Source organism: Dermochelys coriacea, chromosome 6 (assembly GCF_009764565.3).
Source record: "Dermochelys coriacea isolate rDerCor1 chromosome 6, rDerCor1.pri.v4, whole genome shotgun sequence".
NCBI lineage: Eukaryota > Metazoa > Chordata > Testudines > Dermochelyidae > Dermochelys > Dermochelys coriacea.
Genome location: NC_050073.1, coordinates 122,144,071 through 122,159,841, shown reverse-complemented (window position 1 = coordinate 122,159,841; position 15,771 = coordinate 122,144,071). Strand labels below are relative to the sequence as shown.

General features: G+C 49.0%; 1 protein-coding gene across 1 annotated transcript; it reads left to right on the top strand.

Moving 5' to 3' along the window:
- Positions 1 to 1,939: 1,939 nt before the first annotated feature.
- Positions 1,940 to 14,971, top strand: PTGDR (prostaglandin D2 receptor). Its single transcript, XM_038407521.2, has 3 exons — positions 1,940 to 1,949; positions 3,644 to 4,490; positions 13,367 to 14,971. Exons 2-3 carry the CDS (start codon positions 3,666 to 3,668, stop codon positions 13,562 to 13,564), a joined length of 1,023 nt encoding a protein of 340 aa, XP_038263449.1. The 5' UTR covers positions 1,940 to 1,949; positions 3,644 to 3,665; the 3' UTR covers positions 13,565 to 14,971.
- The last annotated feature ends 800 nt before the right edge of the window (positions 14,972 to 15,771 follow it).

Below are 15,771 nucleotides of genomic sequence, written 5' to 3'. Positions count from 1 at the left end.
CATAGAAATACAGTGCAGAAAGGGACCTCAACATCCCCCATAACGAGGTAGGACCAAGTATACCTAGACCATCCCTGATCCGTTTGTCTAACCTGTTCTTAAAATCCTCCAAGGACAGGGATTCCACAACCTCCCTATGTAACCTGTTCCAGTGGTTAACTACCCTTATTGTTAAAAGTTTTCCTAAAATCTAACCTGACTCTTCCTTGCTACAGACTAAGTCAATTACTTGTCCTACCTCCAGTGAACATGGAAAGCAATTGATCACCATCTTCTTTATAACAACCTTTTACGTATATGTAGAGTTATCAGATCCTCCTTTCCCCACCCATCTTCTTCTCTAGATTCCACACACCCCAATTATTTCAACATTTTTCTTGCTTTCCAAACTTTTGTTGTTGTTGTTGCTGCTGCTGCTGCTCTAATCTGGACTTTCTCCAATTTGTTCACATCTTTCTGAAAGTATAGTGCTCCAAACCGGACACGGTACTGCAGCTGAGGCCTCACCAGTGCTGGGATAGTACCTTATATGTAATCTACTGGTATATTTTACAGACAACTTGAAAATTAGTTGTTATTTTCCTGCAACATTTGAATTGTAAGGCAAACCCATTATACTCATACGCTCTAAAATTTATTAAAATTGACACCCGACTTTTTAGTCTAGCTTATATATTTCTAAGGCATCTGTCACCTTGGTACCTTTTTTTGGGGGGGGGTGCATTTATTTAGATGTGCAAAAAAAGTGACAGAGCAGAAATAATTTCTTTATACTTGTTCAATTCAAAAAACATTAGCGAACAACCTGCAAACTGTAGTAACTGCGCTTGGGTGTTTCTGGGACTGACACATGAATACACTGAAAAAGCAAAACCAGTGCTAAGAAACAGCTGATGGGACTTCTCTGTCACAAAGGTGTGTGACTTTTGGAGGAGTGAGGATTGGTGGTGGTGCGGGGGGGGTTATGGTTTTGTTTTGTTTTTTAAGAAGAGTACTACTGAATTTCGGGGATCCCAAAGAGCAGACATGAAAAAAATATACCAGAAACTTACTAACCAGATGCCAGTAGAAAAGTTTGGTGGAGGGTAGTCAACAGCAAGAGAAGGTTGAGGGCAAAGGAGAAGAATCCTATTTGAGAGCAGTAACTATTTTATCAGCCTCTGCCTTGTAGCTCAATGATAAATTTGGGATCTTTGTCCACCATTAGCTGAAAGAAGGAGCTTTCTCTCTTGTCCCCAGCCCAAACCAGACCCCTATTGGCTGCTGGAGAAGGGGATGTCTTCTCTAGCCCTTCCACTGATCTATTTGTTGCAAAGGTGGGGAGGGGGCTCTTCCAGCCTCCTGATGCTTTTGGGCCCTCTCTTGAGGGTAGCTTCCTTGTTGCCTCCATTCCAGCATGGAAACATAAATTAATCTTGCCCCTTGCTCAGCCACCTACAGGTGCTCAACTGCTGCTGTGAAACTGGGCAGCTGAGTTAAAAAAGTATGGATTGGATGAATGGACTATAAGGTGGATAGAAAGCTGGCTAGATTGTCGGGCTCAACAGGTAGTGGTCAACAGCTCGATGTCTAGTTGGCAGCCGGTATCAAGCAGAGTGCCCTAGGAGTCGGTCCTGGGGCTGGTTTTGTTCAACGCCTTTATTAATGATCTGGATGATGGGATGGATTGCACCCTCAGCAAGTTTTCAGATGACACTAAGATGGGGGGAGAGGTAGATATGCTGGAGGGTAGGGACAGGGTCCAGAGTGACCTAGACAAACTGGAGGATTGGGCCAAAAGAAATCTGATGGGGTTCAACAAGGACAAGTGCAGAGCCTTGCACTTAGGACAGAAGAATCCCATGCACCGCTACAGGCTGGGGACCGACTGGCTAAGCAGCAGTTCTGCAGAAAAGGACCTAGGGATTACAGTGGATGAGAAGCCAGATATTAGTCAGCCGTGTGCTCTTGTTGCCAAGAAGGCTAACGGCATATTGGGCTGCATTAGTAGGAGCATTGCCAGCAGATTGAGGGAAGTGATTATTCTCCTCTATTTGGCACTGGTGAGGCCACATCTGAAGTATTGCATCCAGTTTTGGGCCCCCTACTACAGAAAGGATGTGGACAAACCCAGCAGAGGGCACAATGATTAGGGGGCTGGGGCACATGATTTACAAGGAGAGGCTGAGGGAATTGGGATTATTTAGTCTGCAGAAGAGAAGAGTGAGGGGGGATTTGATAGCAGCCTTCATCTACCTAAAGGGGGATTCTGAAGAGGATGGAGCTCGGCTGTTCTCAGTGGTGGCAGATGACAGAACAAGGAGCAATGGTCTCAAGTTGCGGTGGGGGAGGTCTAGGTTGGATATTAGAAAAAACTATTTCACTAGGAGGGTGGTGAAGCACTGGATTGGGCTCCCTAGGGAGGTGGTGGAATCTCCTTCCTTAGAGGTTTTTAAGGCCCCGCTTGACAAAGCCCTGGCTGGGATGATTTAGTTGGTGTTGGTCCTGCTTTGAGCAGGGGGTTGGCCTGGACGACCTCCTGAGGTCTCTTCCACCCCAATCTTCTATGATGCTACAAATTCCACACAGCTACTCCTTGGCAAAGCTCTGCGCAGCAGGGGAGCCACAGGAGGTGTCTTTCTGCAGACTCGGGGAGACATCAGTGCACGCATCCCATGAGGTGCGCCGTAGCTCAGGAAAGCTGACGCTCAAATAAATGTGTTAGTCTCTAAGGTGCCACAAGACCTCCTGTTCTTTCGATCCGTGCGTCAGTTCACATTCAGGAGTTTCCCTCGGCGACCAGAAGGGCCAAAACGTCCTGGGAAAGGTGGCGTGAAACAGAAACCCGCAGGCTGGCCCCCGCACCGCACCCTCTGAACGTGCCAGTGGGGAACTTTCCTCCCCGGGGGCGAGTGGCTTTCTCCAGCCCGTCCGCACGACGCTGTGCAACCGAGACCGAAGCATTTGCAAAGCGAGCAGCGACCCGGGGGGAAGAGGAAGCTGAAGCCACAGGCAAGCGAGGGTCAAGAGCTGGAAATCCTCCCCGGAGGCGGCAGCCGTGCACGCAGGCCGGTTGGGTGGCGGACTCGCTGCCCAGCGTTACCACACCGCACAGCCCCGGTCCTCCGAGCTGCTCGGGAGACCTCGCAGACCAGGGGCTAAGGCCGGGTGCGGGGCGAGCTAAGCCTCCCATGGACCTCCGCAGCGGCCGCTGGGGTTCCCCGCCGGACCTCGCCCTGTGTCGGCGGAGCCAGCGGGCTGCGGTCGCTGGGGCTGGCCCCGCCTGGCGGGTCCCGTCGCTCCAGCGGGCCCTGGAGGAGACCAACGAGCCGGGGCACAGCGACCCACAGAGACGGGGCCCCGTTGCTTCCCCGCAGCCGCCTCCCGGGCCCGTCCGAGCCCGCGCCCCGGGGACGCCGCTCCCCGCCAAGGAGCCCGGCCGCTGCCCGGGGCTCCCTCCCTGGCCGCCCCGTCGGGTTCCCGGACACCGTCCCGCGCCGGCAGCGTGTCTGGCCCCCCCAGGCCGGCGCCGGGCAGCCCCCGCTCCCCACACACCCGGCACCTCCCTGCCCCCCCCGCTCGCAGGGCCGGGCTGAGCTGCCGGACCCTCCCCGCGGGGGCCAGCGCCCCGGCCGCCCGGGCTCCGCCCCGCCCCGCCGCCGAGCCGGGCTCTTCTCCCGCTCCCCATGGAAGCCGACGGCTACCGCTGCCGGAGCAGCCGCGCCCTCGAGGGCGGCGAGTCGGCGCTGCCCAGCTCGCTGCTCTTCGGCGCCGGGCTGCTGGGCAACCTGCTCGCCCTCTGCCTGCTGGGCCGGCTGCGGCTGCGGCGCGGGCGGCCGCCGCCGGCCTCCGCCTTCTACCCGCTGGTGAGCGGGCTGGCGGTCACCGACCTGCTGGGCAAGTGCCTGCTCAGCCCCATGGTGCTGGCGGCCTACGCGCGCAACCGGAGCCTGAGCGAGCTGTGGCCGGCGGGGGGCGCCGCCGCCGGGGCGCCGCCGGGCCGCCTGTGCCAGCTCTTCGCCTTCCTCATGGCCTTCTTCGGGCTGGCGCCCACGCTGCTGCTGCTGGCCATGGCCCTGGCCTGCTGGCTCTCGCTGGGCCACCCCTACTTCTACCAGCGCCACCTGCCGCGCCGCCGGGCCGCCGCCCTGCTGGCCCCGGCCGCCGCCGCCCTGTGCGCCCTCTTCTGCGCCCTGCCGCTGCTGGGCTTCGGCGCCACCGTGCAGTACTGCCCGGGCACCTGGTGCTTCATCCGCATGGCCGGCGGCGCCGCCGCGGCGCGGGGCTACTCCGTGCTCTACGCCAGCCTGCTGGGCGCGCTGGGGCTGGCCATCGGGCTCTGCAACCTGGCCAGCATGCGCAGCCTCTACCGCATGGCCCGCCGGCCCCACCGCCGCGGCGGCCCGCCCGCCGCCCGGGCCCCCGCCGCGCCGCGCATGGAGGAGCTGGATCACCTCGTCCTGCTGGCCCTCATGACCGTCCTCTTCACCGTCTGCTCCCTGCCCCTCATCGTGAGTAGCGGCGCGGGGGAGCTGGGGCAAGTCCTGTGTAAGGTCCCGATCCGGCAAGGGGTGGGGGGGCAAGCGCCCCAGCGTAACTGGGGCCGTCCTGGTCCCGCGGGCCGTCTGCCCCCCGACTTCAATCGGCGGGCTTTGGGTCCGGCCCGAGTAACGTCCCCCGCTTGCCACCTATGGCCTTACACCCTCCTTGCTTGGAGCTGGCTTGTCCCCTTGGCGGCCTCACCCCTGGCCCTCGCCCGGAAGCACTGGGCAGCGGGGTTGGCGCTTCTAGGGGTTGGCACCGGGCAAAGGGGAGGGCTGGGGCACTGTGCACCGTTCAGGGGGTCCACTGCACTCCTGGCTTTCCACCCGCGGGGAGGGGGTCCGCTCCAGAGGGGTATTCTGTACCCAGGGTTTGCCCCAGGGCTCCACTGGGGAATACGTGGGTTTAAAATCCCATCGACCCTGGCAAATCAGTTGTGAAGCGGCCCTATTTCCAGGGGGCCTTTGGAGCGTGGGCTTTCGGGTGCAACCAGGCAAACCGGGTTTTGGGACGCACCAATCCTGCCAACCCTGGGCCACTTTACTAGCCTGTGCGAGCCCAGTGAAGTCAAAGGAACTACACTGGTGGGTAAGCGCTTGCCTCCCACACCCACACCCACACAAAGGGGATCAAAGCTAGCAAGTGAAATCCTCTCCCCGCTTATGTTAATGGCTGGGATTTCCCATCCTGATTCCTCTGCCCCCTCTACATCTTCAGGAGGGCAAAATCAGGCTGAAAACTTAGCACCACTGTCCCAGTGTTAGGGATGGTCAGGACGAGTGGGGTGAACTCCCTGTACGTACGCTTGCTGCAGTGAATGAAAGCAATGGCTCGAGTGCAGATGAAGGTCCAGTAGCTCTAACTAAAAGGATGTGGGTAACTTGCTGTCACTACCAGTCTTCTGGAACTGATAACTTCCAGGGCACTGGTCTTGGGTGAGGAGGATGTACAGAGGCACATGGGCTGATAAAGCAGCCACGGCTCTGGGTGCTGTTGAAAGCTGACCAGGGCAGCAGTGATGGAGGAGAGGTTAAAGTGACGGAGGAGAGCTCCCTGCAACCTGAAATGGGTGGGTGGACAGAGTCTGTCCTTTGGCATTCCTGCTGACAACCTCAGCAGAGATACCCAAGGACTGAGTGGACAGGGACACTGACCCACCCTCTCAGCTCTGCAATCCATGCTGAGCCTTTTCCGGGGGAGCAATCCAGCACCTTTCCACCCGCACTAAAAACTTTTTAAGAGCAGACAAAGAAAGGGAAAAAAGAGTGACATGGGCACCCCAAGGTGCCCAAGTAGAGTCTCCTCTTAAACTGTGGGTATGCTCTCATAGTGACCTTAAAAATGACACCTCCTTGCTCCATTTACTCTGTAAGCTCCATGTCTCGCCTGCTTGAATCGACCAAGAAGCCCTCAGGTTACTCATAAACCAAGGGACAAGTAAGGAGGTGAACCCCTTGCAAATTACACTGTGTCATGGTTATTACGACCACAGACTGTAAGACAGTAGCTTGCTTTCACTACAGAGACAGTTATTAAAAATAACCACATGTTTACAGTGTTACAGATCCATGACAGCAACTCTTGCAAGCTGCATTTTTTCCTCAGGCGCTGTCAACAAAGCTGACAGCAAAAGTTTTTGATTCCAGAGTCATACTGTTGTGGATGGTGTATGAAGTATAAACAAGGCAGCCTGACTTAACGATCAGTGAGGTTTTGTGCTAAGCCCCAGAAAGATCCTATTTTGATGAGTACACTGAGAAGTTTACTACAAAGTCCCTGGCTGTCAGCCAATAAGGAACACCAATGTTTGTGTATTTCAGAGTCACTTTTCCACCTGTACCCACAGTTTAAAGGAGACCCGAGTCTGTTCAGGCATGTGTCCAATGTATTAACGTTGTGAAAAATCTTAAACCTTCAATGAAGTGTCATTCATCTTCCACAGATCACTCAAATCTTACCCACGTTCTCCTCACATGCACCTGATTTCTTATGCGAGGGAGGTTTTCATGTCCTTTTCTCTCTAAAACATTATCCATTGATACATGTCTCCAGCACTGGATAATACTCTGAATTTCATATTAGCATATAGCATTTCACAGAAGAAAGCTGGTGGTGCTAATTTAAGAACTACTCCTGCAAACAGAAAAGGGGTACTTGTGGCACCTTAGAGACTAACACATTTATTTGAGCATAAGATTTCGTGAGCTACAACTCACTTCATCGGATGCATCAAATAAATTTGTTAGTCTCTAAGGTGCCACAAGTACCCCTTTTCTTTTTGCGAATACAGACTAACACGGCTGCTGCTCTGAAACCTGTCACTCTGAAAATGCATCGGATGAAGTGAGCTGTAGCTCATGAAAGTTTATGCTCAAATAAATTTGTTAGTCTCTAAGGTGCCACAAGAACTCATTTTCTTTTTGCAAATACAGATTAACACGGCTGCTGCTCTGAATCATGCAAACAGTTATGCATTAGGTTACTTGTGTGAGTACTCCCATATACTGCAATGGGGTTTAGGGACGCTCATGTTCCGGGTGTCCCTAAACCTCTGACTGCCAGAACCTGGGACTCGATGACAGGGGATGGATCACTCGAGAAGTTGCCCTGTTCTGTTCGTTCCTTCTCAAGCATCTGGCACAGGCCACTGTTGGAAGACAGGATAGTATGCTAGATCAGGGCTGCCGGGGGGGGGGGCAATTTGCCCCGGGCCCCTGCCCCACGAGAGTTTTCAGGGGCCCCCACGAGAGTTTTCAGCGGCGGGGGGTGTCCTTCAGTGCTGCCGAACACACCCAGAATGAGGGACCCGCCACCGCTTCTTTCCCTCCGGGTCTTCAGCGGCAATTCAGAGGCGGGGGTCCTTCCGCTCCATGTCTTCGGTGAAGTGCACCGAAGACCCGGAGTGGAAGGACCCCTGCCGCCGAAGACCCCAGGCTGCCTGAATCCTCTGGGCAGCCCTGGCTAGATGGACCATTGGTCTGACCCAGTATGGCTTTTCTTCTGGCATTATTCATATGAGTAGGGTTACTACTCAGGATCATATGGATTTAAATGATCAAGCCCTTATTTTCTTTCCACAGCTTCACTTGTGTAAATGTGAAAGTACTCTGAAAACTGGCTTAATTCAGTTACCTATCTCATCCAGATCCGGCACGTATCTTAACACTATTGTATATATGAAAATATGGTTTGGAGGGGAAAAAGCCATTAAATCAAAATGCAATTACTTTAGTGGTGCCCATTAGTGCCGTTAAGGACATCTCAATATTCAGAATTCCTTTGTCAGTGATTTACAGATACAAAATCAAAACTAATCAAGTGTGAGATCTTAACCACAAGGAGAGACTTAGGGGCTGAATTTGGAGGAAAAGACACCAAAGAAACAAACCACATGCACAGTTTGAGAAGGTTTTATGTGGCTGGAAATACAATCTGGTAGATTTTATACCTTTAGTAGGCTTCACCCACCTCCCACCTCATCACCCCTCTTTAGCTCAGAGAGGTTTAATGTTTTGGGTTTTTTAAAGTATGATTTCGCAGGTAATCATTAGCCCTTTTGTTCCACACTACAGGTTTTGAAGGGAACCATTATTTTAAAAACAAAAGGAGCATTGTGCTTGGGAGAATGGGCTGTTACTATCACGCATAATAATTTTTTTAATCAGCCAAAAAGTTAATATATTTTTTGGCCATATACTCCTGTGCAAGTTCAGACCGAGTATTGCAACTGACTTCATCTTATAATTCACAAACAGCTGGAGCAACATAAATAGGCCTCCAAAAGCATATACCCCATTGACAAAGCTGTTAATCAGCTGAGAAGACCAGCTTTTATATTTCACATTCAGAAGTAAATAAGCTGCACTTCCAATACACGGTGGATACAGTAAATAGGACAAATATTTCATAGCTTGGATCATATTCCTCAGTTCTCTTTTCAGATTCATTGTATGCACCAAATGTTTTTACCTATAAAATTGAAATGGACTCAACACAAAACAAAGAACGTTAAAGGTCTGCTAAGACCACAAAAGGAAGAAAACGCACAGTTGAGGATCTTCCAAAGCTGCTGCAGAATGCCCTATCTCCTTATCAATGTGTCTGTGTGTTGTTAGACCCTAATTGTAAATGTCATTGCTTCTGTGGTCTTGTTAGCCTGCTAATGGGAAACCCTTTCAGTGGAGTTTTTAATAGGTAAATTTATAGTGGTTCTCCAAGTCAATAAACATTGGTTAAGTGCTGTATTTGGTATATGGACTTTCCTATCCTTTTTTAGAAAAGGAGACAAATATACAATGTGATGTTGCACAGAGACCTACTGGTAATGTTCCAGCTGAATAATACAGGTGGGCTAAGGATCTTGTAAGAGAATTCAGGAGTTTTGTTTTTCAAATACCTGTGCATTGCAAAGGGGAAGAAACATTCTTTTCCAAAGTATTGTTATGACCCCTGGATGTAAGTTAAAGTTGTCAGAGAAGGTTTAGCAGTCTCTGGGCAAAGAAGATAAAGCCCCTGAGCTGCACAAAGGTACCATAATCTCTCCTTCAATATGGACAGTGATAAAGAAATAGAGCATAAATCTGAATCTAGTAAAAGTAAAAAGTGGGCATTCTCTGTTTCACATAAAGAAAAGGAGTACTTGTGGCACCTTAGAGACTAACAAATTTTGACTAAGGTGCCACAAGTACTCCTTTTCTTTTTGCGAATACAGACTAACACGGCTGCTACTCTGAAACCTGTGATTATGCAAGGCTCTGTTTCACATAAATAGTGATTATTAAATTTACAAGGGAAGGTCAACACCGCATACCAAAACTAAGCCAAAGAAGCACTTTTGGGAGCGCGTACGCTCATGTGTTTACACGTGTTTCAGTTTTTTTCACCCCCTTTCCATTATGATTATTTCTTTGTTTTGTGGTCATTCCTAGGAGCTTTAGTCATGGGCCAGGGTCCACAAATGTGCTAGGTGCACAAACACAGAACAAAAAGACAGTCTCCGCCCAAAGAATTTATCGTCTAAGTACTTCGAATCATAGAACCACAGGGTTAGAAGGCTTTTTTAGAATCTAATCCCCTTCTGTGTATCCCTTCTACACTACACTTACCTCTGCAAAGTAAAACAAAATGACACCAGACTTTAAAGATATTTAGGCCCCCATCTCTACCGTTAGGCACCTAACTCTCAATGGGAGCTGGGCACCTTTGAAAAATCTTACTAGGTGCTTCTCTGCATCCAAATGCCTTTTAAAATCTGTCCTTAGACTATGTTGCCAGCCTCCAGTCCAATTCTACCTGATTCTGATCACATTTATGCCACAGAAAACTCTGCATAACTCCAACAAAGTCAATAGAGTTATCCAGGATTTACTCTCAGGTGACTGAGGGTTTGTCTCCATACACATGGAGCAATTTAGGAATAGCTAGTCCAGCGTAATTCTACTTTGTAGACAAGCCCTAAGACCATAATGGAACTCAAAAGTGATGCATTACTGTGTCCACAAGGGGGCACTCTTACCGCACAATAATTACCGTAATACTAAACATTGTGCGAAAACCGGTATTTTATGGAGATGATGACTTCATAGTTAAAATGGTGTGTATTTTTTTTAAAACAACATTTAAGTTTCAAATCATTCAAGGTTGCAAATCTTTAGTTACTATAAAAAAAACAGAGGCAAGGTGGGTGAGGTGATATCTTTTGTTGGACCAGCTTCTGTCAGCGAGAGAGACAAGCTTTCCAGCTATACACACCTGAAAAAGAGCGGTGTGTCAGCTTGAAAGCGTCTCTCTCTTGCCCGCAGAAGTTGGTCCAGTCAAAGATGTCCCCCCATCCCTCTTGTCTCTCTAATATCTTGGGACCAATACAGCTACAACACCACTGCATATAAAAACAAGCACATTTATGGTTATAGAATAGGAAAGTCTCAATATGCATTAAAGGAAAGTCTCAAAATAATAGGCTTCATTTTTCTTTCACACCAGTTTTCCACCAGTGTTGTTCCATTGATTTCAGTGGAGTTACTCCTGATTTACACCCACGTCAATGAGAGGAGAATCAAGTCCAACATGCTCATTTATGTAGGAATTAAAAAGTCTCACCGACTGCCCATCATCTCTCTGAGATTTTTGCCCTAACGTTTTTTCCAATCCCTAGATTGGAGGCACTACAACATTTGGACTTTTTGCAGTCTCCGTTCTGCCACTGTCTTGCACAGAGGTATTTTGCAATGATCAAAATTCAAAAAGCTATTTTAGCTGCTACCTGCCCAGAAGGCTGTTGCATGCCACAGAAGCAGACCAAAGATGACATAACATTTTATATATCGGGGGGGAAGAAATGAATCCAGCTTTAATTCTGACCCAAGAAGCATAGTTATGAATTCTTTCAACATGTACATCACTGGATTGGTTTTTAAACTCCGCCTACAATAAATGTAACTTAATGATGGATATGCGGAAAGAGTTCATTGAACTCTTGCACAAAGTGGTTCTACAAGCACTGTCACGTAGCCTAGAAAGGATTAATGCTAAATTGGGCCCACAAGCAAAGTTTAAGGCCCCCTTTCCAAGGTTTTTCTCTCTTCCCTCAAAAATGTTCTCAGATGGTTCACCCATAGACCAGTAGTTGTCTGCAGAGACCTGACTAGACACATGCTGCTAGCTCTTCCTCCTTATTTCCCTTGCCTAAGGGTTTCCAGGATTGGGACCTCACCTTGCTGTTTAATGCAACCAGTGATGAGATTTCCTGATCCATGAGCAATTCCATTTGTCAGAGGATTCTCCAGATGACCTAATTCCTGAGCTCAGGTTTTGCCCCTACACAGACTTCGCTTTGTGATGCATCAGAAAGGAGGCTGTTTCCTTCGCAGCTGCAATGTGTCCCTATGATCTGCCGTGTTTGCAAATGCTAAATTGTTCCTTACACATTCGCTTCCCCAGCAGTTATGTTTCACAGAGAGCAAGCCTGGTCCTCCTCGCCCACCGGGGGAAAACAAATCACAATTAACTTGATTGACGTTAAGAGAGTTACGTGAGTGTAAAGTGAAGGGAGAATCAGGGCCATCATGCCTTTCATTCAAGCATTTAAGTCTTCACAAATTTGGGCACTATTATCCCCTGTGTTCCAGACAGATGAAGTCTAGTTCACATCCTCAGCACCTGTGTCACAGGACCGGGATGTGGCAGTCATGCCCAGCTGTTGGAGATTCCTAACTGATGCAGCAAGCCCAGAGGTGCCGGGGCTATGCTCTGCCAAGACTAGAGGTGCAGGGGATTACCCTTCGCATGCCCTGGCACAAATTAAGCCCTGATTGTACCTAGGAGACAGAGCAGGAGTCAGGTTGAGCCCGGGTGGTCAGTGCCAAAAGCAGGGATCAGAACCAGATTACCTGGAATGAACCAAGGCAGGGACAGGCGCTGTCACAGCCATGGGCAAATCAAATGCTTTGAGCAGCTGGTGATAGATTTCAGAGTAACAGCCGTGTTAGTCTGTATTCACAAAAAAGAAAAGGAGTACTTGTGGCACCTTAGAGACTAACAAATTTATTTGAGCATAAGCTTTCGTGAGCTACAGCTCACTTCATCGGATGCTGCTGCTGCCGGGCTTAAGAGCTGGTCAGCTGACTCTTCCCACAATCATGGTGGCCAATGAGGCACCGGGCTGGAGGCCAGCTGCGCTCGTTAGGTTGCCCAGAGACTGGCTCTGCAGCAGCCCTGTTTCCAGACGCTCCGTCCCAGCTTCTTTGCACTGCACTGTTGGGGATCCCTGATACAGGGAAATCCCAGGGTGGTATAAAGTGAGTGTAGCTGACTGCACGTCACCCACTCCCCTCACCCACGTGGGGCAGATGTCAGAGCACACAGCACGCTGTCTGATCCTTGGGAAGAGGAGCTCTCCTTAGGGGACTGCTCCCAGCGGTTGTTACCTGGAGCCTTCCTTAAAGTTGCCTTTAGTTATGCTGGGGACTGTTTTGCGGCGCCAGGAGCAGAGGAATGCAAAGGTTGTTTAGAGCCACCTTGCCCTCCCCAGCTCAGCCCAGCTGAGGATTTAGCCCGGGGACACTGAGGCACAGATAGTTTGGAGAAACCAGTTTATTTCCATCTTAGGAAGAAGCCTTTACATGTCCTCTATTTGGCACAAAAATCCATTCATGTAGGAATGGCAAAACCATCCTCTCAGCTCTGCACGTCTGCTAATGACATCCAAGCCCTGCGACACGAGGGCCTGGAATAGAGATCGAACGGGGGCATTGATTAGTAGCCAATGCACAGCCAGAAATATGGGCCCCCTTCTTATCTCATGCCAGCGCAATGCCATTGATTTCAGTGGCACCAGTCATGTGCAACGGAGATCAAAATCAGGCCGTTTTCCCCATGAGGCATTTAGTTTATCAAAACCCGTCTGTGTTAGCCTTCAAAGCTAGCCCCGCGTATCTTCACTATATTCCGCTCACTTGCACACCACATACTGAGTTTGTAAGGTTTTAAACTATTAAAACGTATAGGGTCTGATCCTCAGTTGGCACCAATGGGCATCGCCCCATCACCAGCTGAGGATCTGTCCCATGAAGTGTAATTACGTGCACAGAAACTACTGTTCTGGTGCCTGATCCCAGATTGTTTACTGGCTGATCCACCTGCCCGCTCAGTTGGTTTCAGTTAAGCTGGATGTCGACCTAAGCAAAGCGCAATCTCAGAATGAACCGTGTGCTGATTCAGTGCTGAAAAGCCGTCGAGTATGATGATCGAATGTCGGGAGCTTACTCAAGTCATTTACAAAGTGCTGTACTTTATTGCCAGAGCTCAGCTCTTAGGTTTTATAATTAGAACTTTTTATTTAAAACAGGTCCGGGCTTATGTCGGAGCCTTTGCCGCTGACTTTAATGAAAAGGCAGACCTTACGGCCCTGAGGTTTCTATCTGTGAATTCCATCGTGGACCCCTGGGTGTTCATCATTTTCAGGACATCAGTTTTTCGCAAGTTCCTTCATAGGGTTTGCAGAAGACTGAATTCTAAAAAAGCTACAACACCTCGGCTTCTATGACCTAGACAACGAAGCTGCCACAGTGAAGAGCATTCTGCTTTCTTTGGTAACTCGAATCGAAGAAATATTGTTCCAGGAATTGTTTACATAATCAAACCGATCTCACTAATTATGCCAAATGTTGTGATAGTGACCGGTGGATCTGCTATAAACACAGTAAGAAAATACAGAAATGTATTCCGGGGAAGCTTAAGTGCCTTAGCCGTTCTGCTGTGGACATGTACAGAGAAGAAGCATTCCTCCATTATTGCATTTTTGCCTTTCCTGTCACAGACTGGAACTGAAAGTTTGTGGTCATATGAGTAACAGTGAATCTCACGAAGCGACAGCACTCCGCTTTCCAGAGAACTTGATAAAAGTCATGTGTTTGTGGTATAAAGTGCTGCTCTCTGATCTTCGGGCCTGATTCTCCACTCCTATCAGAGTATGGCCCCGATCCGGCAAGCCACTCTGCGTGGGTGGGCCCCGTTTCCTTTGGGGGTATCCCATTGATTTCAACAGTCTGCCGGCAGACGGACGTGTCTACCCACAGGGATCAGCTTAGAGGATCAAAGCTAAATCTGGAGTCACCAAGTCTGATAAGGGAAAGTAAAACTCTTCCTTCTGAAAATCAATCAAAGCAGTGCCCAGTGTCTTGTAGCTGCCTCCTCACCCCAATAAATCTATCTTGTCATCCAGTAGCCAGATAGTATCAAATGCAGAGTACATACAGCATCAGACCCAGCAGCAACGATTCTATGGGCTTGTCTTCACTGTAGAGTCAGCTCCAGGTATAACTCGAGTGCAGCCCTGAACTCAACTCCATGCGCACACAGAAACCTCTAGTCTGAGTGCTCAAACACGAGCTAGCTGGCTAGGCAGGGCTGGGTGGGCTGACCCTCCACTGCTGCTCCCATTCAAGCTAGTAAGGCAGTGGGGATTAAGCTATTTTGTGCTGCTAATACAAAGGCTCTGTGGTGCTGGAGTGATGTCACAAGTACTCCTCGTTGTTCTGCAGTGTGACAGCTCTCGCTGGGGCTAGTAGATAATGCTCTGCAGTGAAGACAAGCCCTGCCCTAGATTGGCACAGAGAACTCTTTCTGGTGTTAGAGACAAGGGGAGTTTTATGTGCAGAACTACTGCAGTACACGGCCTGAAGGGAACCTGCAGGGATCTACCCACGGGTGTAACTTTACTCTTCTGAGTAGTCCGTGAATAAAGTTATGCAGGGGGGTAAATCTTTGCCAGGTTGGGTCTTAAGACAGTAAACAGGCTTGCAATGGAGTAATGCATTTACATTTATATGCTACAACTGTTCAAGTGCTTTAACTATTCATTGGGGACAAACAAGGGCTAAAAAATGCATCTTAGAAAGCAACATCATGTTGCATTGTATGGTTTGTTCAATAAATTATTCTTTATCCAGCATTGAGATTTATACCTCGTTCATGATTTCCGTTGTTTGGTAAACAAACATCACTGATCTTTTGCTTTAACAATGGAAGGTTATGCGACCAGTCTGGGAATTACTGTTCTTACCTGATGCATTTTAGAGGGGCCTTCTCCAAGGTATTGTACAACACTGACAAGATAGGGTCATGTCAGTCCAATAACTAGTTGGCTCGCTGCAATTATTTGAATACTATCTGTATGACAAAATTACTTGATGATTCCCTGTTGTGTTCATTCCCTCTGAAGCACCGGGTATTGGCCACTGTCAGAAGACAAGATACTGGGCTAGATCAACCTTTGGTCTGACCCAATGTGGCCGTTCTTATGTTCTTAAAAGAAGCAGCAATTTTATGAGAAAATGCCCAAAATGGGAGCAGCTATGGGAACAAAATGGTCATTTAAACTGGGGTTCAGTTTCCTCCCGCATCACATGTATAACTGCCATTAATGCTGATTCAAGTTACATACATATATCAAAGACAGAAACCACCTTACAGGAATATGTAGAACATGAGACCATGCAGGTATTATTGTGGTACCTGTCTGGTAAAAGGTGTGTTTCGATCCATGTTTACTTGGCTAGTCAGGTTTATTGTGGTATCATGTGATATTTATTCTGCTGTATCTGGGCTGGAGTGAGAGTTTTTACAAGGAAGAAACCTGTGCAACTATTTATTGTGAAACTTTGCATCTTAAGGGAAGAAACTTGATGTTGCTGTTTCACATCAAGCTGGGGAAGACTTGTCACGTTCCCACAGTCTACGAAAGATTGCTCT

Coding starts and splice junctions, on each gene's coding strand:
- PTGDR (XM_038407521.2), top strand. CDS start 3,666: ATGGAAGCCGACGGCTACCGCTGCCGGAGCAGCCGCGCCCTCGAGGGC. Junction 4,491..13,366: donor TCTGCTCCCTGCCCCTCATC/GTGAGTAGCGGC, acceptor TATTTAAAACAG/GTCCGGGCTTATGTCGGAGC.